Source organism: Myotis daubentonii, chromosome 3 (assembly GCF_963259705.1).
Source record: "Myotis daubentonii chromosome 3, mMyoDau2.1, whole genome shotgun sequence".
NCBI lineage: Eukaryota > Metazoa > Chordata > Mammalia > Chiroptera > Vespertilionidae > Myotis > Myotis daubentonii.
Genome location: NC_081842.1, coordinates 7,106,347 through 7,132,569, shown reverse-complemented (window position 1 = coordinate 7,132,569; position 26,223 = coordinate 7,106,347). Strand labels below are relative to the sequence as shown.

Here is a 26,223-nt window from a genome sequence, read left to right as displayed (position 1 = left end):
TATGTCGAAATGACAGAACTTTTTTTTAATAAATAAATGGGAGATGGCAACGTAACCACGAAACGATGAACATCAAGTCTGATGTAATCCTAGGACTGTCTGTACAAATAAAGTAATCCGTCATTTAATTCAGTAAAACGGGTATTTCCCCATTGCAACATGAAGCCTCAGCAGTGTCTACAGTGACTCACCCAAGTCCCCATGGCCACACAACAGCTCCTAAGAAGACACTGGCCAGCTCTTCTGACCCCCTTCCTTAGTTGCTTATGACTCTAACATCTTATGAAACACTAAGGCCACTCAACAATGAAGGCAACCCCATGGACTAAGGGGAAGCTGAGAACCAGAATTCAGGTTCCCACGGGCTGACCACAGCAGGGATGTACCTGGTCGAACATCTCGAAGAGCTTGGCGCTGGGCTGGTGGATGGTGCAGATGATGGACCGCCCTCCCTGAGCCAGCCCTTTCATCAGGGAGACCACCTGGAAGCAGGAGGAGCTGTCCAGGCCGCTGCAAGTCAAGGGGCACCATGAGACGTTTGCGGGGACCATCCCCCCAAACCATGCCCACATTCAAAGCACACTGGGTAGGTCCATGTGGAGGCCTGAGCCCACGGGTGTCTCCTAGTCTCAGACAGGGAGAGTGGGGCAAGTAAGGCCTCTGCCCTGTGACCCCAAAATAGGGGGAGAACAAGATGGGGTGGGAGGGCACACACCTCCCCCTTCTGACCCCCCATAAAATCTGCTGGCGCAGAGGTCAGGTGCTCTTCCCCCTGCTGCTCCTGAGTACCTGGTTGGCTCATCGAAGAACATGACAGGAGGGTTGTTCACCAGCTCCAGCCCGATGGCCAGGCGCTTCCGCTGCCCGCCTGAGAGACTTCCGGTCCGAGTGGTGGCACAAGACAGCAAGCCCAGAGCCGTCAGGATCTCCTTGACCTAGAGGGAGGAGCAGAGCCAGAGCAGCCATCAGGGACCTTCCACCACCTGTCACCACCTCCAGCACCACCTGGAAACCTGCTGCCTCCCCCACCCACTCCCAGCACACACAGACCCACGCAACACCCATCCCAGGCTGCCCTTTTCCAAGTCCAAGGTCCTGATTTCAGCCTGGGAGGCTGAAGCAGTGGTGAAGCAGGGTCCCTATCCTGCCCCCTGTCCTGACCTTCACTTGTAAGCCTGGCTCAGGGCCAGGTCAGGGAAGGTGTTCAGTGAGCATCTGTAAGAGGGCGGATTGGCGGAAGCATGGATGGACAGATGACCAGGTGGCACAAAGGGCAGGCCACCAAAGCGGTGAAACGAGATAATGAATGAAAGTGGTTGGCAGGCATGAACATTTAGTTGATGGCAGCTCCTGTAGACACACAACTATCCAGGCCAGGCCTCTCAGAAAGAAGGGATAGAGCCCCTTTTGCCCTTGTCAATAGGAAAACAAGGTCTCTGAAGGGGTAGCAAGATGATAAGACTGCTTGAAGCAGCCAGTCCCTCCACAGCGGTGCCGATGTCCCCCTGAGACGCAGGCCCACTGAGATACAAACAGTGCACTGAGGGCTGAGCCCTCCTGTCTGATGGGATTATTGATCCACTATTGGCTCAGGGAACAGAAGGGTCAGCAGACTTCAGGGCAGACAGCAGTGCCAGTTTCAGCCCAGTGTCTTCTCAGAGGTCAGCTGTCGGCCTCCCGGCCTCCACAACAGGCTCACCTCCCCGGGGTCCCACCTGAATTTGCCCAGCTGTCATCCCAGCCCTGGGTGACTCCTGGGTCCATCTGGGTGGACCCAGTCTAGCAGCTTCTCTGGGAGATGAGGTCATGCAAAGGAAAAAGAACTCCTTGGATTACTTAAGCACAGTCACCACAAAATTAGGCTTAGGTGACAGAAAGAGGCAGGACGTGACAGCTCCATGGGCTGGGAGGCAGTTGGTCTGACAGGCCTGGGTTCAAATCCTGCTCATCCTCTCTCTTGTTGACCCCTAAACCCCACTCCACTTCCTCCTCTAGAATGTTGTGCCTTTGAGGGACACCAACCCAGAAATAAGGTCAGCGAGGCCACCCTCTAGAAAAGGCTATTGACGTGGGGCAGGTGGGGCGGCTCGTCCTGGTACACTTCCACCCTGGGCAGACAGAGCCACAGGCCAAAGTCACAGCACGAGGAGTCACACTGGTCATTCTAGGCTCACTTTGGGGCATCACAGACATGGCACACGCCCTTTGCCCGTCCACCTGTTTCCTTGAGGGCTCACTACTGTGGCCAAGCATCCCTCAGCCCCTGTGGAGTGGACACTGGAAGGGAAGGGGATGCTGGAGGTGGAGGGGATGCTGGAAGTGGAGGGGATGCTGGAAGTGAAGGGGACGCTGGAAGTGAAGGGGACGCTGGAGGTGGAGGGGATGCTGGAGGTGGAGGGGACGCTGGAGGTGGAGGGGACGCTGGAGGTGGAGGGGACGCTGGAGGTGGAGGGGATGCTGGAAGTGGAGGGGATGCTGGAGGTGCAGGGGATGGTGGAGGTGGAGAGGATGGTGGAGGTGGAGGGGATGCTGGAAGTAGAGAGGATGGTGGAAGTGGAGAGGATGGTGGAGGTGGAGGGGATGCTGGAAGTGGAGAGGCAAATGCTGGTGCCTCCCCTTCTCCTGCCCGTCTAGCGTGTTTTCTCCAGTGGGCTCCCGAGAGTGACACTCTGCAGGTTAATTCTGTTTCAAAACTAGTCAGAGAGAACAATATCTGGCCCTGGGACCTTGCTCCTGAGGAAGACCCCCCTCCCTGGAGGCTCTTGAGGGCCAAGCCCGCTTTCTGGTAAACAAGGCCTGACAACACATTCCACTCCGGCCAGAACATTCCCGTCTATTGTGTTTCCAGGCAGGGAGTTGGAGGGAAGTGAGTCAGGGCATGAAATGGGCTTCTTATCCTCAGAATAACCACACACTCCCCCTGAGGATCGCTGGGGGAGGTGGGCCTGCACGGGGCTGAGACCAGGAGGATGGGTGGGCGGCCTGGAGACTGCCGGTGAGAACCGTGTGCGGGGCCCGAGCACACCTGTGGCCCTGCGGGGGTGGCTCCCTGCCTTGGTCAGTCGGCATCAGACGGATCTGAACAGAAGTGCGAGACCCCGAGCGAACGCACGTAAACGCAGCCGAATGTAAACGTGTGCGTGGCCCAAGCATGAGGCCCTGTTCTGGCCCATGTCTTGGGCCTGAGACATGGAGGACATGCGCTCGGGCCGGCCCCCCAGGAGATCCCTCTATTCCCGACCAAGAAAGCCATATGCGCCTGTGCTTTCTGCCCGAGCAGACAGAGGGGGTTCCCGTGGCCTTTCCCCCAAGACCCTACCCAGCTCCCTCAGGCCACTGCCCCTGCGCTCTGGGCTTCCGTCAGTAAGAGGGACAGGGACGGGAAGGCCAGGCCCCACCTGCCTTCGGCGCCGTGTGAGGCTGGCTTGGAGGGTGCCAGCTCCCGGGATGAGGCTAGAAGCTGCCTCTGAAGGTCATGACGTAACGGACAAAGCCGGCACAGGAAGCAAAAGGGAGGCCGGCTGTGCTCCTCAATATAGAAAGTCAGCTGAGCCGCACGCACTGTGCTCCCAGCCGGTCAGCAAAGGCTGCCTACCCTCCTCAGCCCCTCCTCCCGTGTGGGAAGGCGGGTCCGTGCGGGTCAGGCTGTAGGGAAGTGCTCCACGGCCTACTTACTTATGGGCCACGCCTGTCTGCAGCTCAGACACGCTCAAGCAGTGGTTCTCAACCTTCTGGCCCTTTCAATACAGTTCCTCATGTTGTGACCCAACCATAAAACTATTTTTGTTGTTACTTCATAACTGTCATGTTGCTGCTGTGATGAATCGTCATGTAAATGTCTGATATGCAGGATGGTCTTAGGCGACCCCCGTGAAAGGGTCGTTCGACCGCCAAAGAGGTCGCGACCCACAGGTTGAGAACCGCTGCTCTACAGGCATCATCTCACTCAGCCTCACGCTGCCCGGAGGCCGGTGGGACCTGGCCTTCCCCTCAACCCCTCAGGGGAAGCCCAGGGCGCTGCAGGCGGTGGTGGGGATTCCCCGGGTCCTGGGAAGCCAGGGCTGAAGGGACACCCCTCGCCGAGCTGGGACACCCCTCGCCGTGCTGGGACACCCCTCGCCGTGCTGGGACACCCCTCGCTGTGTCACAATTGAGTTGTTTGCACCGAATCAAGTTTCCTTCTTCACCGCAACCCAAAGTGAAGGTGCCTGCTGGTGTCCAATTGATGCCAACGACCTTAGATGGACAAGGGACAAAAACACGCGTGGTTCCCGCATTTCCTACATCTCTATTTCTGGTTCTGTTAAACCACTTATTCCTCTCAACCTCAGAATGGAAGAGTCCCACGTGACACATCTTCGGCGGGGGGTCACAGAAGGGGGCTCCTCACCTACGCTGTGCAGCTAGCCCTCCCCTGCCCGATTCAAGGGCTGAACCCTAAGAGCCTGAGGGTGCGGGGGGAAGGGGGGACAAGGAGAGGAGGGCAGGAAAGGCGAGGGGAAGCCTAAAGATGCCAGCATTTCCTTCCATACCACGGTGGCTTACATTTATGTGACAGCAGCTACTTGTGGGACAGGAGAGGGACAGACGTACACAGAATTGCTGCTAGTGTTTCCTTAGCCTGTAGAACTATTCCCTTCGCCGTCCAGTTCCCTTCAACACAGGAAGAGTCCCGGTGCACCCCTGGGGCTAATCCCGTGGATCCTACTCCTCCCCCTGCTGGGCTGTGAGGACAACATGGTATTTAATAGGCCGAACTTCACCAAATTCTCTACTGAAAATCCCACCGGCGCTCAGTGTGGAGTGGAGAGGAGGGAAGCTGAGTTTCCCTTCAATGTGTGTAAATATCAATTAGTTCCTCTCCCCCCTCTTTCCCCTTCAATGGGGCTTCCGGTGCTCCCCACTGGGTCTGCTTACCCAGCACCCTCGCTGTTCCCGGGGAGTGAAGAGAGCCATGAAAGGGATTAGATGGCCTACTCACCCTGGAAACTTGGTCAACTTATTTTTTTAAAAGGCTGGTTAATAACATGTGAGAATCAAATTTCTTCTTGCAAGTGTGTGTGGGTGGAGGCTGGTTATTTTTAAATGAGTGACTAACCACCTTCATTGTTAATATTTTATAACAACAACTGCGCGTGCAGCATGTTAACTAAGAAAAGTACTGCCCTTTGGGCGGACCCGAGGCCGGGCCCTCCGGCCACCTGAGCTCTCAGGCTGGTGTCCCGCTGCATCCTTGCTGGTGTGGCAGCGCCAGGCCACGAGAGTCAAGGCTGTGGCTCTTGCAGCACAGTGGCCAGTCCTGGCCGCCCGGCGAGCATGCAGCACACTGCGACAACACTGTCGCCCACACACAGACGGTAAGGCGACAAACCAACAACGCCAGGGCCAAAACGTCCCCGCACATGTGTTTGCCTAATGCAGTTCATGCACTTTCTGGCCCACCTGTGGCCCCAGGGCACACACTTACCATCTCCTTTCTGCCTTCGTCTTTCTCCTTGAGCTTCAGATGCGCGGATACCTGCGGGGGACGAGGGATACAGTGTGGAGTCAGAACAGATGGCCCTCAGCAGGGCAAACCTCACAAGCCACACCACGGGCCAAGAGCCCAGGGGCTGCAGGAAAGCCTCTGAGAAGGCCGTGGCTTCCCACCTCCCTTGGCTCAGCAGCGCGGGGTCTAGGACAGCCGTGCATGTCTGGGTGCTTTCCGTTCTCAGCTGAATTTGCAGCTGTGTCCGTGAGAAAAATTAGATGTGGGCAACTGTGAGATAAGGAACCGAAGGCCTCAGGGGCTTGAAGACGAGTGGTGTATATTTAGGAATTTCACAAGCCACCTGGGAAACGGTTGGTAGCTTAAAACTATCCATTGCTCATCATGGAGTATTTGAGAATATTTACACCACAGAAATCGGCAAGCGCTACATATCAGGACTCTGGTGGTGTTGTCTTGTTTGCGATCCTGGTTGCCAGCACACCCCTGGCCCCCTGGCCCTGACGGGGAAAACCCTGACTAGTCATCACCACGCCCAGGTCAGCTTTGGTTCTGTTCTGCCGACTTCTGTGGCTTTAGGAAATGAGCCTGTTTCCTCTTGGACACAATGGTGAGGGTAGAACCTGCCAACCAGTGAGCTGGTGAAGTCGCCATGAGGATCGATGACAAACTGAGACGCAGGGCAGAGTGGAGAAGAGGCCGCAGTCGTGGAGTCAGACAGGGCCAGGCCTAGGTCAGCTCGGTCGGGCCAGCTGCTTGCCCGGTGACACCAAGTGTCACTTCCTGGTTAGTCTCATGGTTGTGAGGGTCAGAAGCAGCCATGAAGATGCATAACCCACAGCTGGTAGTCAATATTAGCCCTACGTGTGTGACAAGACCTCAGGGAGTAAAAGAGATCATGGCTTCAAGTCAGAATCTCATTCAGTTTCATTGTGAAAATAAATGAATTTCACAGCAGAGACCTGGGGAGGCAGTAAGGGGAAGAGGGAGATGACAACAGGAGTCACTAGTCTTGTTTGCAAAAGAAAGCAGCAACTGAGCCAGAAATCAAAGTGAAGGTTCTCTCTGGTCACCTGAGATGAGACGAAGTAGCAATGGGATGTGTAAAGCTTCCACTAAACGTCCCATTCTGTTTGCAAGCTCCTCCTAAGGGCCCCGTGCTCTCATCACATAAACAATCAGAGCCACCGGGGCACAGGCCTCCTCGGGGGGCCAGCTGGGGGACAGGTGTCCCCTGCCTTGCACAACACTGAGTTCCAGGGAGGACGAGAGAACAACCCCATAGGGCCCTCCTCTCTGTCTCCCCACAAAGCAGGTTAAGGAGATCACACAGCTGCCACCTTACCCTGCTCCCCTTTGCTAAGAGTTGCCCTTGGGACACAAGGCTGGGCAGTGCCTCTCCCTGGTGCCAGAGGGAGGAAGCTCTGCCCCCTTGCGATGAGGAGCTTGGGCTGGAAAACCAAGGCGAACCCGGCCTCTGACCAGGGCGCAAGGCAGACAGGCTGAGGGCATCGCGTCACATGCCAGGAGCGGCTCAGAGGCCCTGCCTCTCACAGTGGACAAGGAGGAAGCAGAAAACCAGGCACCTTGCCATGAAACACACCGTGAGGAGCCAAGGGCGCAGATGGGCTTCCCATCTCTTCTCAGTGGGAGACACTCCAGGGGTTCCTGGTGCCCACAGTTGGGTCAGTGTGGCCCCTGATGGTGTGGGCGGGGTCTTTTAAAATCCTGGCCCTGGAGGCCCAGGTCAGGGCACTTGCGGGGTCCTGGTCTGTTCAAAGAGCATGATGGCCAGGCCATTCTGGACCCCAGCATACAGGGTGCCCTGGCCAACAGCGCCCTCTGGAGGCTGCCTCCCTCTGTGCTTCCGCAGGACTACATGTCTGATGGCCATGGGCTCTGTGAGTCGAGGCCCCGGGACCCAGCAGGTGGGCAGCACCCGGCAGGCAGGCGAGTCAGAGGAGGAGGAGACCTAATCCAGCACCAGGCTGACTGGAACTTGGCCCTAAAGCAGCCATGGGCAAACTATGGCCCGCAGGCCGGATCCGGCCCGTTTGAAATGAATAAAACTAAAAAAAAAAAAAAAGACCGTACCCTTTTATGTAATGATGTTTACTTTGAATTTATATTAGTTCACACAAACACTCCATCCATGCTTTTGTTCCGGCCCTCTGGTCCAGTTTAAGAACCCATTGTGGCCCTCGAGTCAAAAAGTTTGCCCATCCCTGCCCTAAAGCCACAAATGACTGAAGAACAGCTGATGGGAAGAGCAGACCCTCAGCCCAAGGGGTTAGGACCTTGGGTCACCTTGGAAGGGGCCACCCACATCGGTCGGGTCAATACCTTTCTCAGGAATTTGACCTTGATTTGGCCACCCGGGGTCTACGCCAACCCAGGGTCTAGAGCAGCGGTTCTCAACCTGTGGGTCGCGACCCCTTTGGGGGTCGAACGACCCTTTCACAGGGGTCACCTAAGACCATCAGAAAACACATAGATAATTACATATTGTTTTTGTGATTAATCACTATGCTTTGATTATGTTCAATTTGTAACCATGAAAATACATCCTGCATGTCAGATATTTACATGACGATTCATAACAGTAGCAAAATTACAGCTATGAAGTAGCCACGAAAATAATTTTATGGTTGGGGGTCACCACAACATGAGGAACTGTGTTAAAGGGTCTCGGCATTAGGAAGGTTGAGAACCACTGTTCTAGAGGTTTGTTTTCAACAAAGCTGTCCAAACAGGGCTGGTGCCGAGCTCCGCTGGGAGGAGGGGCCTGGCAGAGCCCAGGCCCACAGGGAGCGCTGCCCGCTAATGGAAGGGAGGGGGGCAGCTCACCATCATGGCCTCCTGCACCGTGAGGTGCGGCATCAGCATGTGGTCCTGCATGATGTAACAGGACACCTTCCGGAAGCAGCGCAGGTCCCGGGCTTTGCCGTTGGTGAGGATGGTTCCCTTCATGCCCGTCTCCCTGCAAGGCCAGCAGAGGACTGGTCAGCCTGGCTCCTGCTCCTGCCCCCGCCTCCAGGGCTGGGAGGGCCTGAGAGAGAGGCGGCCCCTCCCAGCACCTTCCAGGCCGGACCCGCGTGCCACAGAGATGTGGGGGCAGGAAGGAAGGAGACCTGGGACAGCCTGGTATTCGCAGGAAGGGACTGCAGAGAAAATGCCCAGCACAGCAGGGAAAGGCGGAGGAGGTCTCTCTGGGAAGGCATGTTTGTAGCAAATGCCCATCTACAAGCAGCGAGGCGCATGGATGCTCCGACAGGCGGCCACAGCTCAGACATTCACCTGGCTTCTCGGGAGGATTTCTAGTGTTGGCTTCTGAACAGTCCTGTGTGCAGCCAAGGTTACAGTGGCTGCCCAAAGGCCAAGACTCTGCAGTCTGGGGTGTGGCCGCTACGTCAGAACCAGTTCCCCAGGGCATGGGGACACACAGGGCCCCGGGGCTCCCGTGGCTGAAAGAGGAGGGGGCCTGCGCCTTGGACCACTCAGCCGAACGTGTGGTCCTCCCCCGGGCAAGGTACTCATGGTGGACAGAGTGGGCATCCATGTGTACTTTGGAAATGGAAGGGGCACAGTCCAGCCAGCCACACTCCCTCCCTCCGGCACCTTGCCCATCCTTACTGCCTGAGGCCTTCTGGGGCGCGGCCCCAGGCTTCACTGGAGCCTGTGCGGAACCTTCAGGAGGGACGGATGGACTGAGGTGGCTTCCCTGTGCATACTGCCACCACAGGCCACATATGGCGGGGACCTCATCATCCGGGGCACGGTGTGCTCACCTGTATCCGGCCAGAATGTTCATGAGCGTGGACTTCCCAGCCCCGGAAGGACCCATGATGGCCACCAGCTGCCCACTGTTGAATTTCCCAGAAATTCCTTTCAGCAGAGTCTTGTATCCTGCAGAAAAGCAGATCACACTCACTCTCTATCACAGGACTGGTTGGTTTTAGCCCCGGGGCCGTGCAGGTAAACACACAGTACATTTGACCTTGGATCCAAGGCCAAAGTGAGATTTTTTTCATGCCTCTGTCCACTTCCTCAACTGCATTTCATGGGTTATGTTAATGACAGTTACCAGTGTGTGATGCTTTAGACCAGCGGTCGCCAACCTTTCGGACCTCATGGACCACCGGTGGACCGCGGACCACCGGTTGGCGACCGCTGCGTTAGACTGCACAAAGCACTCGCACACATACTATCTAGGGCAGTGATGACAAACCTATGACACGCGTGTCAGAAGTGACACGCGAACTCATTTTTTTGGTTGATTTTTCTTTGTTAAATGGCATTTAAATACATAAAATAAATATCAAAAATATAAGTCTTTGTTTTACTATGGTTGCACATATCAAAAAATTTCTATATGTGACATGGCACCAGAGTTAAGTTAGGGTTTTTCAAAATGCTGACACGCCGAGCTCAAAAGGTTCGCCATAGCTAATCTAGGGCATGAGGAGCCCACCATTCTCCTTTCAGAATGAGGAAGCGAGTGTCTCGGATGCACCAGGGACTCGTCCAGGCTCCCACACTGCTTCTGCCCAGGGTCACACCACTGGTCACACTGCTTCTGCCCCCACGATGGTTAAATTATTAATTTATTATTTCATTTGTGACTTTTATTTACAAGTTATACAAATATAAATGATTCATACAGGATTTGTTCATAAATTATATGCTAACCTATTAATTAACTGATCGTTAAAGGCTTATTATTTGTAGCCACACCAAATTGCTTTGGAATTTCTGCCAAGTCTCTTTCCAAGAGCTTTGTTAAAAGACAAAAAAAAAAAAAAAAAAAATCTACACATCCCAAACAGAGGCACACACATTCTTTTTGGGTGAACTGTTCATGTGTGTGACAAATAATAGAACAGAAGAGACTGGATTCGTGTTCAAAGGCTCCTAAGTCAGAAACACTTCTCTGTTCCTGAGAAACGCTTGCAGAACGGGACCGTGCCAATGCAATATTTTAGCTCCCACGCGATGTTTAGGGGGCCCAGTGAGAAAGGGGTGTGGGGCATCCCACCAGATCCTACTCTCCCCCAGCCCGAGGCTGGAGGCTCCCAGGACCCCAAACCTTCATGTTTATTTGAGCCCCAGCCACAGTCTGGAGAGTTCCCATCACCACAGATAAGACACCTGAACACCCAAGCTGTCACCAGGCGCCACCTTGGCTCAGATGGGGAGTCCCCAGGGCCTTGTTTAATCGGGCAGAGAGAAGCGGAAACGAAGGCAGGAAGCGTGTGGCCCTGCGACGCGGCTCATTACGGAGAGTGGCAGTGCCCGGGGAGGGCTGAGACAGTTGTCCCTGTGGGGAAGGGACAGAGGGGCAAATGGAAGGCGTCTGGAAGAGTGGCTCAGAGCTGCAACTGAGCTAGATGCCTACCACTGGGAGGTCCATGATGCCAGGTCAGAAAACACCAGCCGGCGGGAGCTAAAGGAGACCCATGGGTGGGAGGGGAAGGGGACCCCAAAGGACTGCGTCTGCCCCTAATGGACAGACAGACAGAAGGCCTGGAGGACACCAGAGACCCCTCCTCTGCAAGGTCAAGCTCGCCGTGCAGCAGGTTCCGAATCAGGATGGAGCTCTGTTGGGCCAGGGGCTCTGGGACCTGGGCCACAGGGGACCTGCCTGACATCACCAAGGGAGCATGAGATGCTCTGCTCATCAGATGCTCCGCCAGCCGTCTGCTCATTACCGCCCTCCTGTCAGCACAGATCCGGAGCAGGCTCACCTCCGAGCAAACCCTCTTACAAGCTGTTTCTTCTCAAAGTTCAAGGCTGTTCCCCAGCTGGTTCCCTGTAAATCAGGAGCTGCCTGAGGATGCAGACGCATTGCTGAGATGCCATGGCCACTTGGAGGCCAAGGGCAGTCAGTCTGCACATGGGTCAGGACAGCCCCAAAGCAGCCTTGCTCTGGGACTCAGAGGCTCTGCCCGCAGGGACTGCTCTCCCTCTGACGTCACCTGGTGCTGGCCCTTGGGGTTGGGGTCCTCCCTGGGGCTCAGATAATAACAATCGCTGCAGGAAGGTCACAGGCTGGGATGCCCATGGACAGGAAGCCAGGAACACACACGGGTGTGGTAGCTGGGGGGGGGGCATCCGGCCCTTGCAAGGGAACAGGCAGGCAGAGTGGGGGACAGACTGTGGTCTCCATCCTTACAGCCACCGGACTGGAGCTGTGGGTCTGACCGAGAGCCCTGGTGCTGAGCAGGTACACTGTTGCGTCAAGTGAGTCACTTGGCCTCACAGGCAGATGACCCATGCCTCGGAGAGGGGCACCAGGTCCCAGGAGAGACAGGAGTGCGTGTGTGTGACATGCTCCAGGGTCCTCACCTAGGGACCCATGTGGGGTTTGGTAGTGGAGAAGGTATGAGGCCCAACGTGGGGCTCCCTTCTCTACCATTAGAAACGGTTTTTCTTTAAATATGACAGACATGTATTTGGGATTTAAGACTTAAAAGTGACACTGGAGACAGACGTCAAGGAGGCATCGATCTTCTGGGCCCACAGAGGCGGCGATGGAGGAGGCGGCGGTTACTCAGAAGTGGGCTCCCGGCACAGGCTGAGCGGCCAGAACACCGTTTAGCACGTGCACGGCCTATTTCTATGCAACGAAGCTGCCCTTCACCTCAGAGCCTTGCACGGTCCCCTCTAACACAGTGAAATGCAGATGGACCGTCCCAACACCCTGGCCGCCCTACTTTCCCGCCGACCAGGCCTACTCAGCTCGTTTTCTTGGCATCATGGCAAGATCACCTGACAGGCTGGGCCATGGGTATTCATCCACCCCGCAGGGCACAGGCGTTCCATCCTTCTAACAGCCAGGCCAGAAGCCATAACAAAACCCAGACCAGAGAGGAGAAAGGCGGAGAGAGAAATGGAGACAGACAGACAGAGATGACGGTGCCTGCGCCCCTCTATCGCAGGGAAGGGGACTCTGCTCAGACTCGGAGGCCCGGGGAGAGCGCTGCCGGCGTCCTCTGAGATGGAAGATGGAAGGGGCACCTGCTGCGGGGAGAGGACAGGGGACCACAGGCGGGAGGGCTGGGCCCACGCCGGCATCAGGAGCGTGGGGCAAACGGGCTGCTGGGCAGGAGAAAGGCCCAGGGGGAGGGGCAGCTGGAGACTCGGGTTCTCGTTTGTCTCGCAGACCCTGATGCTTTCCAAGTGGGACTGGGGCGGGGTCTCCTGGGGAAAGAGGACAAATGTAAAATGTGAAGCTTGGTTCTGGCTGAAACTCAAGCCGGGGCAGCTGAGCAGGAAATGCTGTCAGCTCAGGCACCTCGCCTTCCATCTCAGAGCCTCTGGCCCTGCCTACACCCCGCAGTGGGCACACTCAGTGCACTGGGTGGACGGAGCAGGCATGAATGGATGTTGGAGAACCTGTGGAGAGAGGCGCTTCTGAACAGCTCAGTGAAAGCTGAAGGGCTTCCTTAGCTGCCCGCAGGATTCACTTCAAAACGTGACAGATTCAGAAAAAGCCTGGCCAGGCGCCTGGATCTCAATGACTGGGTTCCTGAATTCAATAATGGGGAGAACAAAGGGGACATCATAGGAAGACTTCTCCCAGAGGCCAGCCAGCCAGCCCCAAACCAAGTGCCGACAGGAGCCCAGGCCTCTGATACCTGCCCTGCGCACACCTCGTCTCGCCTCCCCACTCTAGTCATTATTGCCCCGGTACCCCAGAAGGTCAGCTCCATGACAATGTGACCAGAACTGCCCCCTAATCACCAGGTGCTGTGTGTAGGACGGTGCCTAGCATGCAGTGGTCACATAAAAAGTGTTTATGGAATTAGTGAACAGAAGGTGAACGCTGCATAAGCAACTTCAGGGTCACAGCCACCGTCTTGGGCACCACCATTTAGTAAGAGCTTCTCTCCCACTAAATGCCCCCAACAGGACCCCTCTGGGCTTCAGATCAGCGTGTGCTGGGTCAGCAAGAAACTCCCAGCAGCCCCTGCAGGTCCCGCTCTTCAGACGGTCCCTGAGGTCAACCCACAGGGGTGAGCATTGCTGTGCAATGCCTTTCAGAGGGGCCGCAGGTGTCCCTGTGTGGATGGCACAAAGTCACCGGTAAGCCCTTACATAATCACAATCAAAATGTGCGTGATATTTCCTTCGGAGTAATTAGTTTTTGATACAAATTTTCCCGAAGTTTTGCATGCACAGAGAGAAGTGCACAACTCGTGAGTGTATGCAAAGCTTGACACTCTCCAAACTGAACCTCCTGGGGAACCGGCCCTCAGGTCAGGAATGGGATGGACAGGGCCCTGGGAAGCCCCCTCCCACCACTTCAGTGGGTAATTGCTCTTGAATCTTAAGGAGAACTCCAGGGGGGCTGACGTTCAGACGGAGGGATCTATGTTTCCCAAAGGGGAAAAAGTTGTTTTCCTCCCTTGGAAAGGAACGTTTTGCCCGCAGAACATTCCTTAGCCAGGAAATTGTACCCAATAATCCCATGAGCACCTGCTGCTGCCCTACGACCCTGCCCGGGGATGAGCTGGTTCCTGCCCAGAATGGACGTCCAGAAATCACAGAGAAAGGGAATGACTGACCATTCGCACGTATCTGTCAACACCTACCAGGCTCTGGGGACACACAGCAGCTTACGTTCGGTTGGGTAGGGTACAGACTTTCTCATTCATAGACATGTGCCCTGAAGGACAGTTCTGGAGAGGAGCCCAGTCCCCCAGCAAGCCCAGCTCTGGACCCGTTCATTTGGGGTAGGGCAGGGTGCCAGCTTTGCTCACATTTTCTCCTTAATGCCTCACAGCAAGCTGAACACCAGGTTCTTCTCCATATTTTACAGATCAGAAAGAAGGGCTCAGAGAGGGTTAACGACCTGCCCAAGGCCACAGAGCAGCTCCACGGAGGAGCCAGCATTCCAACCACTTCTGCCCAATTCCAGAGGTGGCCCTTGCACTGGGCCACCAGCCTCTGCCAGCCTGGGCAGCGCAGTTAAGGGGTCTGGGCAGTCAGCGCCCCCCACCCAACCCCCTTCCCATTAGTCGTGATGGTTATCTCAACTCAGAAGTATCATTTAGTCTACTGTTGCACCAATTCTTTAACAGAGGATTGGGAAAAACTACAAAATGAAATCCCTTTGGTCACCGGAGGCCAAGGCTGCCCCCTGGGGGTGGGCAGAGCCGCTCCCAGTGTGGGTGTGGCAAAGTGATCTGACAGCTAAGGCCCGGATGCCCTCCATGGATCCAAAGAGCTCGTAACTCATCCAGTTGCCCTCATCCTTCAGTGTCCTTTACTTTCCATGAAACATTCTCAAGTCAAAAAAAAAAAAAAATCCTTGCCAGGGCGTAGCCAGGTCTCATTTAGGGAGGACGCACACCCTGCTCGGTCGGTTCAAGCCCCCCTGCACATGGGTGAGGAAGGGTGCATCCTCCCACTCACACGGCGCTCCCCTGGCTCCTTGTTATAAAACTGCCCCTGCTTCCTGCCTCCACCGGCTGCCCAACAACAGGGATCAGAGCAGCCGCGTTTCAGAGCAGCTCCCAGCACGCCGGGCCGCTTGGGGGCCATTAAGCGCGATCCTGGTGACCTGCGGAAAATGATAAGCTCCCTCACTCACTCAGGTTTCACTTAACGAGCTGCTCTTTGGAAGGGGCGGCAGTTCCTAAAGTTCCAGGGTCAGGCCATCGCCGGGTTCTGTTTGTGAGCTGTGCCCAAGGAAGGCTGTTGTCTGGCCGCCGTGGGGGCGGGGCGGGGGCAGGTGGAGTGGGTGCCCCCTGAGAAGCAGGCTCTTTCTGTGCTTGTCCGGATGTCAAATGCCAGGCTGATGGCCGGGTGAGCAGCTGTGAAGGTCACCGTAGACAATCAGGTCATCGTAGACAAAGGGTCACGATCCTGGCTTTGTCCTTTCACCTGAGAGCTGGCCAAGGTGGCTGGGCCACACCAGATACTCCTCCTCTAGGCCTCATGGAAAAGAGGTGAGTCCCGTCACAGATGAGGGGTGCCCAGGGCCAGAGAGAGGCCTGGTCTTCAGTAGAGAGATGGTCAGGGGCCTGTCCCAAACCCCCCATGTTCCCTTCTTTTCGTCTTGGGGTCCCTGCACCCATCAGTCAGGGGCTGGAGATGGAGTTTCACACCCTGCCGGTCCATGTCCTCATCGGGACCCCTCCTCTCACAGCGGGGACAGTAAAGCCCAGCACAGCACCCCCAACAGGCCCAGTCCTTTCACTCGGTGGCCAGCGTGTCCATTTCCTACAGCGCCCTGCTAACAACTTTGATTCTAGACTCTGTCCTGCAGGATGGCAAGAGGATAACTTTGTGCTGTTTTAAACCACTGAGTTTGTAGTCATTGATCACAGCAGCCTCGGGAATTAACACACTCCCCCTGACCCTGCACACAGCGGCTCACCCCCATGCCAACTCTCGCCGGCCCCACACCTGCTGAGTCAGACCCTTGGGTGGGCCCGTCCTGGTGCCCACTCAGGTGTGAGACCATCGGCTCCTGTCACTTCAGTCTCTGGAGGGTGACTGAACAAAGCATCACCCATGGGCCACTGCTCTCTCCACCCGCCCCGAGAGGACAGGGGTGGGGAGTGCGAAATAGCACAGGAGCTGGGGAGAGTGAGCCAGCCCGCCCCGAGAGGACAGGGGTGGGGAGTGCGAAATAGCACAGGAGCTGGGGAGAGTGAGCCAGCCCGCCCCGAGAGGACAGGGGTGGGGAGTGCGAAATAGCACAGGAGCTGGGGAGAGTGAGCCAGCCCGCCCCGAGAGGACAGGGGTGGGGAGTGTGAGATAGCACAGGAGCTGGGGAGAGTGAGCCAGCCCGAGAGGTGAGCGCTCTCCCGGCGGCTAATTCACCTGACTCATCTCTCAGCATTTATCCCGGCCTTACTTTTACCATTTGGTTCTGGACATCAGCCACCCACACCCTTAACTGCTACAGCGCCCTCCTCCCTTCATAGTCCAGTTTTTTTAAAACCCAATGTTCCCTACTAGAAACTCAGAAAGCCAAATACACTGATAAGAACGGCACCTTCTTTGGTAATTTTGCTTAAAATAAAATGCACTAGAATCTACCTTAACACTGGCGTCACGTTTCTTAGAAACGTTGCTCACTGTTCTGCACTTTCAGTAACAGGCGTGTTTGTAAAACGAGTAACCAAGTTGCACCGGCATTCTTAATGCAATGGAACTTCTTTAGAAACAGCATGAAATTATTAATACCCTCTGGGTTTTCAGGCTCCCCACGGGGACACTTCCAGTGCACGGCGAGCTCGCTGTTGCCACCATGAAGGGGGACGTCCACCTCGCACTGGTTTTCATGAAAGCTGGTGGCCCATCGTCCTGGGAGGCAGTCACTTTTGAACGTGGGCAGTGTCTTATGAGTCTGTGAACATCAGAATTATCATATTCCCAGAGATCGCCATGCTGCTCAGTGGACAGCAGGTGGCTGGAGTGACCATTCCACCTCCCTGTGCCCCGTATTCCTCTGGCGAACTTGCCCACACCCGCCCTGTGCTGGCAACGTGACCAAGCAGCTGAATTTGCCCCTAACTGCCCCTCTGCCCTCAGTGACGTGGGTGGCCCTAGTTGGCATGCCTGCTGCTTGTGAGCATGCGCACTGTGCACTTGTCACGGCTGCTCACTCTCCCCGAAGCTAGGCAGTGGGTTTCCTCTGAACCGCAGCCCTCCACACCACTCAGCCCTCCAGGCTCATCTGATTTCTCTCTGTGACACTGCCTCATTCTCCCTGACAGCCAAGCTTTAAGGCACACGTCAGGAGGAAGTAAACATTTTCATGGTTCCAGTTCACTAAAAATGGCCGTGAACCTGGTGGTCACCGGATCTGTGTCACATGACCCAGGGCAGAGAGGAGGAGCAGGAGGGTCCGTCAGGCTGCACTTGATCCTGGGAGGCAAGGTGAGTTCCTGGCAGAGAGGTGGCTCCTGCAAAGAACCCACAAATACTGGTTGAACAGACCCCTTTCTTAACAGGCAGTCCACCTGGCTAGCCCGTGGGGAGCGGCTGCAGAGAAAAGAGGCTGGGAGACAGGCAGGAGACGGGTGTCCTTGAACGCTTTCTGCCAGGCTCAGCACTTTGAAATTTATGTCATCGAGACATATCCCATTCTAAAACCAAGCACAGAACTGCCCTGGCCAGTGTGGCTCAGTAGGTTGACTGCCATCCAATGAACCAAAAGGTCACCAGTTTGATTGCCAGTCAGGGCACATGCCTGGTGGTGGGCTCAACCCCCAGTAGGTGGTGTGCAGGAGGCAGCCGATCCATGGTTTTCTCTCTTTCCCTTTCCCTACCTCTCTCTCTCAAATCAATAAAAACATATTTATTTTTAATAAAAAGGTTTTTATTGATTTCAGAGAGGAAGGGAGAGGGAGAGAAAGGTAGAAACATCAATGATGACTGAAAATCATTGATCGGCTGCTTCCTATACCGCCCCCACTGGGGATCGAGCCCGAAACCTGGGCATGTGCCCTGACCGGGAATCGAACCATGACCTCCTGGTTCATGGGTTGATGCTCAACCACTGAGCAACACCAGCCGAGAGAGAGAGAGACAGAGAGAGAGAGAGACAGAGAGAGAGAGAGAGGGGGGGGGGGAATTTTAGCACAGAACACTTCTGGGAAGAGGGTAACTGACCAAATTAAAAACACGACCCTCTTCTCTAAGGCAGATAAAAATCAGGGATGAGGAAAGAGCATGGTTTGGCCCAAGACACACACACCACACACACCACATTTCTGCCAAGTGAAGAATGGCAGGACTAGAAGCATATGGTTAGAGGCTGCCTGCTCACCATTTAGGACCCAACCATTTTCTAGACAAGCTGATATGCTGGTCTTTAGAAACAGGAAACTCACACGCTTCCTCTATAATTCTTAATAGGGATTCTGATAAGATGTGAAACTCAACGTCAGGGCTCCCACTTCTCAACGAGACTTTTGTATATAGTATGTTCTTATGTTACTAATGTGCATTGTGATTGTTTATATTAATGGGACACCTAAGTTATCATAAAAGTGCATTGCCTTCCCTTTGCAAATGTCTTCACTTGCCTCACCAGCAAAACCTCAGAAAAACAGAGTTACCCACCATCACTTGTAATTTCCTGTATTCCACCATCGGCTCAGAGACTTAAGAACTATAATCTCCACATAGGTTTACAAAAATGTCAACTCTGCCGTCAAAAAATCAAATAAGCAAGTAAAACCCAAGACTATGAGAAAAATCATGAGCCACTGACAACTTGCATGTATTCAGGAACCCAAAAGGTCCAGCAAAGCATACCAATGATGGTGTTTAACTTCTCATAACACATGGAAATTAAGCCCAAAGAAACCAGAACTGATAGGAAGGCCCAGGAGAGACAATGCATGGCACCTCTTATTCCACCAGGGTGGTACCAGGCCTTCCAGGTGATAGAATGCAGCCCAAGTGGCAGAGATCATGTTGATCAATCGGTGGGAGTCACCAGAAAGTGTGCACCAGGTGCCACAGAAAGCACACCTCACTCACACGCCCAGGATGGAAGTGCCTAGGCAGGGGAGCAGGGGAGCAGCCACCTTGCAGCGTGACGGCTGGATTCCAGCCAGCTGACTGGATCCCTGCTTCAGATTCCTGAGGGCAATTTCAGGATTCCAAAACCCACCCTGATCATTTTTAAACACCTGGGAGAAGGACCACAGCTGGTTGCTTCCTGCCCAACCTGCTTAGCCCAACCCAAGAGGCCCTGCCTCTCATCACTTCACCCACATGGTGAACCCAAAACAAAACAAGACAAAACAAAACAAGAATATTTAAAAGGATTCAGATATCAGTTGTCTCACAGAAAGCGCGTTAGGCCTGCACGTATGGTTCTACCTGCAGCTTTGAATAGAAGTCTGGAAAACTGTGACACCTCCCCACCCTGATGAAAGCCACAAGAACACAAACACCACCGAGAACGCCAGCCAGCCATTTTCGTTAGGATGGTCCTACGAAATATCTGCGCGCTATTTCCATTCCAGTGAAGTCTCCCAAAGATGCTTTAGAAGACATCAAAACAATAATAATCGGTTTTTAAAATATCTCCATCCATCAGATCTATTTCAGAGACTTTTCTGGAGTAAAATTAGGCTATGGGAACTTTCAGAGACCAAATGTTCCAAGGACCTGCGCTGGAGCATGGGGTTTGCACCCCTGGGGAGGGGGTCCACAGGGCCCCCGGTCCAGGGGAAGCAGAGACCCCGCCACCCCCGGAGGCATCCGGACCCCAGAAACTCTGCATCCTCGGCTCCCGCTTAGCAACAGCATGGGCGCGCAGCCAACCACAGCCAGCCGCTGAGGTTCTCCGCGAGCACTGACCGCGAGTAACCTTGGCGCGGAAGGCGGTGGCCGGCACTGCGCGTGCGCAACAGCGCACACCTGCCCCGCCCGCACTTGCCGGCAGGCACCTAGCCGCGCGGGGGGCGGGACAGTTCTCAGCTCCATCCGGGCAGATTTTAGGGTTCCCTGGGAACAGGAAAGTCCTCCAGACAGCCTCCAGCAGACCCGCAGCCGGTGTCCGGCTGCCTGGCGGGGAGAGCGCCAAGGTCACCCTGAGCCCCAGGCCTGCAGAGTCAGCGGGGTGCCATACTAGGGAAGGGATGGGGTTTTACTCCATGTTTAAAGCCCATGGAAGAGCCGCCTGAGCCTCCCCTTCGCTATAGCCTGCTGATGTACCAGGGCCGGAATGAGCTCTAGCCCTTGAGACCAGCCAGTCTCAACGCAACGCCCTTGCAAGGACCAGCTGGATGCCAGACAGGGGGCCCTTTAACTCCAACCTGAAGGGACTGGGCAAGCAGAGGTACCCAGCTCAGCCCCCAGCCCGGTGTCCCCAGCACAGCCCATGTAGGACATCTGGGACCCCCTCCCCAGGCAGGTGGGAAGACCTCTGCTGTCGCCAGGTTTTGGGGTTGTGTATGTCACGGGCAGAGTACACCTAACCGCTCATTTTAGGAGCCTGAGAAATGACAGGGGGAGAGTTGTCAGTGGAGTCCGGTGAGAGGCAGGTGGTTAAGACTAGAGGTTCAGCCAGAATGTAGCTGCAGATTGCCGCCCTCTAACCTCCCTCCCTCCTGGGAAAGATGTCCATACTGGCAGGCCCCTATGGCTTTCCCAGGATGACTTAAGGATACAATATGCTACAGCTAACAGCATTTGCTTAGTAAAAAAAATATGTTTAATTAAAAAATATTCATTCTCCCCCCAAAAAAGTGGGAGGAGAGAAGTAACAACTGAGAAATCCCATAAAACTCCTGCTAAAAGGTTCACTTTCGAGAGAGGCAGTTGAGATGCCAGGCCAGGGACTTTTTTGTCTGAGCACAGGGGCTTGAGGCCGGTCTGAATGACAATAAAAGAAACAGAAAGAGTGACTCAGCTGCTCTTCTATGGCGCCCCGCCCTTATCAGTTCACAAACAGCGGAGAAGCTCACTGAGCACATTCCAGCAGAGGCTCCTTGCCACCGCGGATGTGCACCAGCACGCACGCCGCTGGGCCACATGCCTCTTCCCTCCTTTCCAGATAGCCCCAGCTCTTGACGCACTTGACTACTATTTTGTACCTGGTCAAGCTTTATCCCCTTCTAATCTGTGAGCTCATCTCAAGACCAAGACCGCCCAGTTGAGAGTCAACCCATAAACCAGGAGGTCACTGGTTTGATTCCAGATCAGGACACATGCCTGGGTTGCAGGCTCAATCCCCAGTAGGATTCTCTCTCATCATTAATGATTCTATCTCTCTTTCTCCCTCTCCCTTTCTCTCTCTGAAATCAATAAAGACATGTCTAAAAAAAATTTTTTTTAAAGACCAAAACCAAGATCTAATCTGCAGAGTTCCAAAAATCAGAACTTGGGTCAACCAATGAACATTACTGGAATTCAGATTTCAGCTCGACAGACAGGAGCCCTTTCTAAGAATTAGATGGTGCAAACATGGACCTGGCTGCCAGGGGAAGGGTAGACCCTGGCTACTGCTCAGACAGAGGCTGGCCACTACAGTTGGGGACTCCTCCTTAGGTGAGAGGTCACACCAAGGGAGCTCTGAGGCCCCTCTGGGATCCAAGATTCAGATTCTAAATATAGGCCTCAGTTGGACGTAATCACAGTCTTGAAGTCACTCTGGCATGTTTTAATGTTGACACCAAGTGCCACTTACCCTACGAAGCAGAAAGGAGACTAATCACACCTCAGCTGACAAAGTGAGAAGTGAAACTAAAGGCTGGGGTCAGTCAGACTGGACCTGCAGGCGCACCAGCCTCCATCCCTGACTCTGCAAACTTCTCTTGCTGCCTTTGCTCACATTTTGGGCAAAAAAATACTTGTGTTGGATGTATTTTATTTGACAGTACACTTTTCTCGAAGGTTCTGGAACTTCATCAGCATGGGTTTGATAGAGAATCACCCCTACTTTGTACGACGGTTCCTTCTTTCTAAACATACTATTTTATCTGACCCATGTAGTACCTTTGTTTCTTAAATAAGCAAATCTGTTGATTCTAGAACTGAACTCAAACAGAGCAGGTGTATGGTTACTAAACATGTTTGTGCCAACTTATAAACAAATTAAATGGTTTCCTGCTCAGTAAAATGTCGCCTTGGCTTATTTTGTGGCTGTGGCAGAGTAGGTTCTGGTTTGCAAGAAGGACTTTGGTTCGAGAAGATACAAGCATATTTGAGGTGTTAAAAGAAGGCAGGGGGGCCCCCACCCAGCAGGTGAAAATACATGTGGCAAGAATGTCCGCAGAAAGTGAAACAGCGACACCAAGTCCCCGCTGAGCAGAGCACAGTCCTGCAAAGTCGCACTGAAGAGGCCAGATGGCTCATGAACAGGCGCTCTCTGGGAAAGTGACAGAGTGTGAGCCCAAATAAAGAACTGCCAGGTAACAGGGCTGGCCAGACATTGAAGCAAAGTAGGAAAGGAGACCTCCAGGCCCCTGCTGGCAAAGCCCCCTGAGCCATTTCTCCAGAGGTGTGGAGCCTGACAGTGGCGCATATTTGGACCATGGAAGATGGTTTGGTTTCCGTGCAGCATGCTCAAAGGGAGCGGGTGTGCTGGCTGGAGAAGGGAAGTGACTAGACTCCTTGGATGTAAAGGTCTCCTGGTGAACTAGCAAACCCTTTGTACAGAGTCACTATACAGCCATCTGTCACGAGTCTGCCGGGAGAGCTAGTCCATGCTCAGCAGTTTTTCAAAGCCTCTCTGAGCCTCTAGGCAGAAGGTCAGAACTGTTCCGGAAGACCCGTCATCAAAGGGCCCTGAGGGGTGTCCTGCCTGCCGGCCCCAGGGAGCCTCCAAGAACTGAGAACCTAAGAACTGGCTCCAGAGGGGAGGAGAGGCTCTCTCCACTTGGTTCCGGTTATAAACAGCCCAGCCTCAAGCAAGGAGCCCCTGCAAGCAAGGTTTAGGGTCACCATACTGCACCAGATGAAAGACTAGCTATAGCTTCAAATAAAGACAAAGGCAGCGTATTTCCTTTTCCAAAAGAAAACCCACCTTAGCATGATGGTTCCCAAGAAGCACGCCACTAACCCATTCATGCCAGGGGAATAGAAACCCCCTCCGAACCTGAGCAGCCCACCCCCTGAACACCCACTGCTGCCTCGGGGGATTTCGGCAGTCCCCCTGTAACTGGCTGCCTTTCCCATCCCTGCCCAAGTGGGTTGGATCAAGTCACCCCGCACTTGGTTAGACTCCAGTCTTCCCTTAATGGAATTCCTGAAAGGCATTTATTAAAGGCACATTCCACTCATTTTCACCAGCCTGTCCTCACAGGCCTTGGGGATAGCTATGGAAATGGAGAGATGGCCAACTTGAATTTGAGAAAGGTGTTGAAACACATTTTTGTAGCTTAAAAGCAAACCAATACAGATAAGCAGGAGCTGCCCGGATTGTTCCGCTCCTTCCTGGCATTTGGCAAGGAGGAGGTGGGAGGATTGGATTTCCAAGTAGGAGATGCTATTTCATCCCAGTGGCGTGTTATCATGTTGGGACAGCAGCCTGGCTGAGGAATAGTAAAGAGAACTTGCTAAAGCCCCAGCTATGATTACTTTTGTTCTCCATCTGAACTTCACCACCAGGTAATCCCGGGGGGGTGTTTAATTTCTCCGAATCGCGGCATCTTTCTATGTGGAGGCATGCCACACACCTCAGCCTCACCTCCGAGGTGAGCGGACAGGACAGCTGAAGACTGTCCAAAGGACCAGGAGATGCCTTAGGAATGGCAGAGGTGAGTGACATCCAAGCCGGTCAGTTAAAAGGAAAGTCGGTCCGCATTGTCAAGGCAACACTAATAGTTTCGTAAAATGGGGAGAGGCCCATCCAGGCTATGGTGGTCCAGTGGTGTGCCCACCCCAAAGCCAGGTGCTGACTGGGCTCCTTGTTGGGTATTAGCCTCAAATCCCACAGATCCGCCATCAAGCCCCACCTCGTGTGCACCTGTGCCCTGGGCTCTGAGCCTCATGTATTCCATGGGTACAGAGGGCAGAACTAGCCCCTGTGCCAAGTGGACCTGCTTGAATGTCACAAATGGAAAAGGCTCTGGCCTCCTCTCGGGGCGCGGGCGTCAGCACAGTCCAGAGGACCTCGAGTACTCACTCCACTTGTAAAGTGTGACCAGTCACATCCTAATAAAAAAGAGACCCCTGTGTGAATGAGCCCTGAAAGCCAGGAAGTGGTACGTCAGTGTCAGATCTTCTCAGCACCACCCACATCTTTGTCTCAGAAGTTCAGGCTGCAGAGTCTCTTCTCAGCACGGGGTTCTAAATGTTCCCAGTGGCGTGTCTACCTACAGGACGCAGAAGCTGCTTTCAAAAGTCAGTCACACTGAGGGCTCAGCAAGAACGACCGACCTGGACTGCTCATACTGACATAACAAAGTCCACATCGTTCCAAACCTTCTGCCCCATCAACTTCTGCCACGTGAGCGAATTCCTTGAGGGAAAGTGATTACTGTGTCAGAAGCCGGTGAAATCATCCTTGGGGTACACAGTTTTATCTGGGGAATAGTTCCTTTCGTAATTATGTTCTCTACTAGGAATATATTATATGATGTATTTTTTTCCTCCAAAGACATCACTAATCATATGTTGAAAATGTAACTACAATGAATATACAAGATGTTTTATTAGACACCATATTCAGTGCTTGGCAACTGTCAAGCTCAAGACACAGTGCCTGACTCCGTCAATACTGCCGCTGATCACTCACACCCTTGTTCTAAGGATGTGAGGTTCTCTTTGTCTGTCATCTTTTAAAAAAATAATTATGTAGGAGTTTATAAGATTATTCTAATTACAATGCAAGCTTTGCTACAGCATTCTGTGTTGAGTCTGTGTTGTAGCACCTTGTTCGGGCAGAGACTGTGTGAGGAAAAATATTTCCTTGGAATTCACTGGACAGTGCCTTTGTGATGGAAAGAAACCTGGACTGGGAGTCAGACAGCCGAAGCCCAGCGTTGGCTCTGACCTTGAGCAAATCACTTCTGCTTTGGGCTCTGTTTCCTTCACTACACACCCAGCCAGGCAGCCCTCACACCTCTCCTCTCCAGAGACGCCTGTCTCCTATGCAATGCTCTGGCGCCCAACCCCAGTGTGGTCATTACAATGAGCTCCACGTGTAAAACTGAATTTAAACATTAACAACAGTCAACAAGATAGAGACAGCAAACCTAATATGGTGAGAGAGGTAAGAGAAAGAACTCCTTCCCCAAAGGCTGGTCACACTTGGCGTCACACCGAGGTGATGCCAAATATACAACGGCCACATCGAGAGAAAGGAAATGAGAGGGAGGCTGGGATCTGACTTCTCAGCTTAACCTCATCATTGCTGGGGACGGGGACCCTCACCAGCAAGCAGAGGGACAAAGCAAGAAAGGCCATGTTGAGGGGGAGGAACCAGACCTGAGAAGGAGTGGCGGGAAGCAGACAGGAAGTCGGTGAACATGGTGGAAAAGGTACAGGAGAAATTCACCCGGATCAGCCGAATGCCTGGGTCCAGACTTAATGCTGACTTGTACTGTACATCCTATTAGTTGGGGAAACGTGGTCCCCAAGTTACTAGCTCACTGGAGATGTAGCATGTGAGAGCCTGCTGGTGATGAGGACGCAGTGAGCGCTGAGAGGAGCCTGGGCAGCTAGCTCCTCTTATTCAGGAAAACTCTAGGCTTCCATGGCTGCAGCCTCCAGTCTAATGGGGCAACCAGTCCAGCAAACAGCAGCAGAGCCAGACCCGCGAGCACCAAGCCTGCAGAAGCAGCACGGGCACCCGGGCATCCCTGAGGGCCTGTGCCAGGTGAGGCACAGGCACCCGGTGAGACTGCAGAGTTAGAAATCACCGCCCACAGACCCAGGCCTGCCTGGCTAGCTGGGGCACATGGGCAAGCCTTAAGCACTCGGTTTCCTTTCTGTTCAGTGAGAAGGTGGACCAGTATTTCACACCCTGAATTGATGCTGCAGTGAGCTCATCTAAATCTAAATTGCAGGGTGCCAAGAACAAAGGACACGTTGGCGTACACGGTGGGGGATGGGCAGACACAGGCGCTGCTACTGAGGAGGAGGCGTGGGAGAAAGTCAGAAAAGGGGCCTTGCTGGGTCAGCAAACCAGCCACGGGGATACGGAAGCCCCATCATTCCCAGCTTCCTGGGGCCCTAACCATCTCTGACTCACGGGCAGGTCCTGCAGGGCTCACATCCTCCTCCACCCCTCCTGAGTAACAGGCGTTACTATA

General features: G+C 54.1%; 1 protein-coding gene across 6 annotated transcripts in view; it reads right to left on the bottom strand.

Moving 5' to 3' along the window:
- The window catches only part of ABCG1 (ATP binding cassette subfamily G member 1), a 47,344-nt gene that overhangs the window by 12,995 nt on the left and 8,126 nt on the right, over positions 1 to 26,223 (bottom strand). For 5 of the 6 annotated variants that reach the window (XM_059686521.1, XM_059686520.1, XM_059686525.1 and 2 more), the window contains 5 exons: positions 9,277 to 9,394; positions 8,336 to 8,468; positions 5,468 to 5,518; positions 790 to 935; positions 387 to 510 (listed from right to left, as the gene is read on the bottom strand). In XM_059686521.1, coding sequence (XP_059542504.1) covers positions 387 to 510; positions 790 to 935; positions 5,468 to 5,518; positions 8,336 to 8,468; positions 9,277 to 9,394 — 572 coding nt within the window. The remainder of the gene's footprint in view (positions 1 to 386; positions 511 to 789; positions 936 to 5,467; positions 5,519 to 8,335; positions 8,469 to 9,276; positions 9,395 to 26,223) is intronic. The other variant, XM_059686522.1, reaches the window with a different exon arrangement.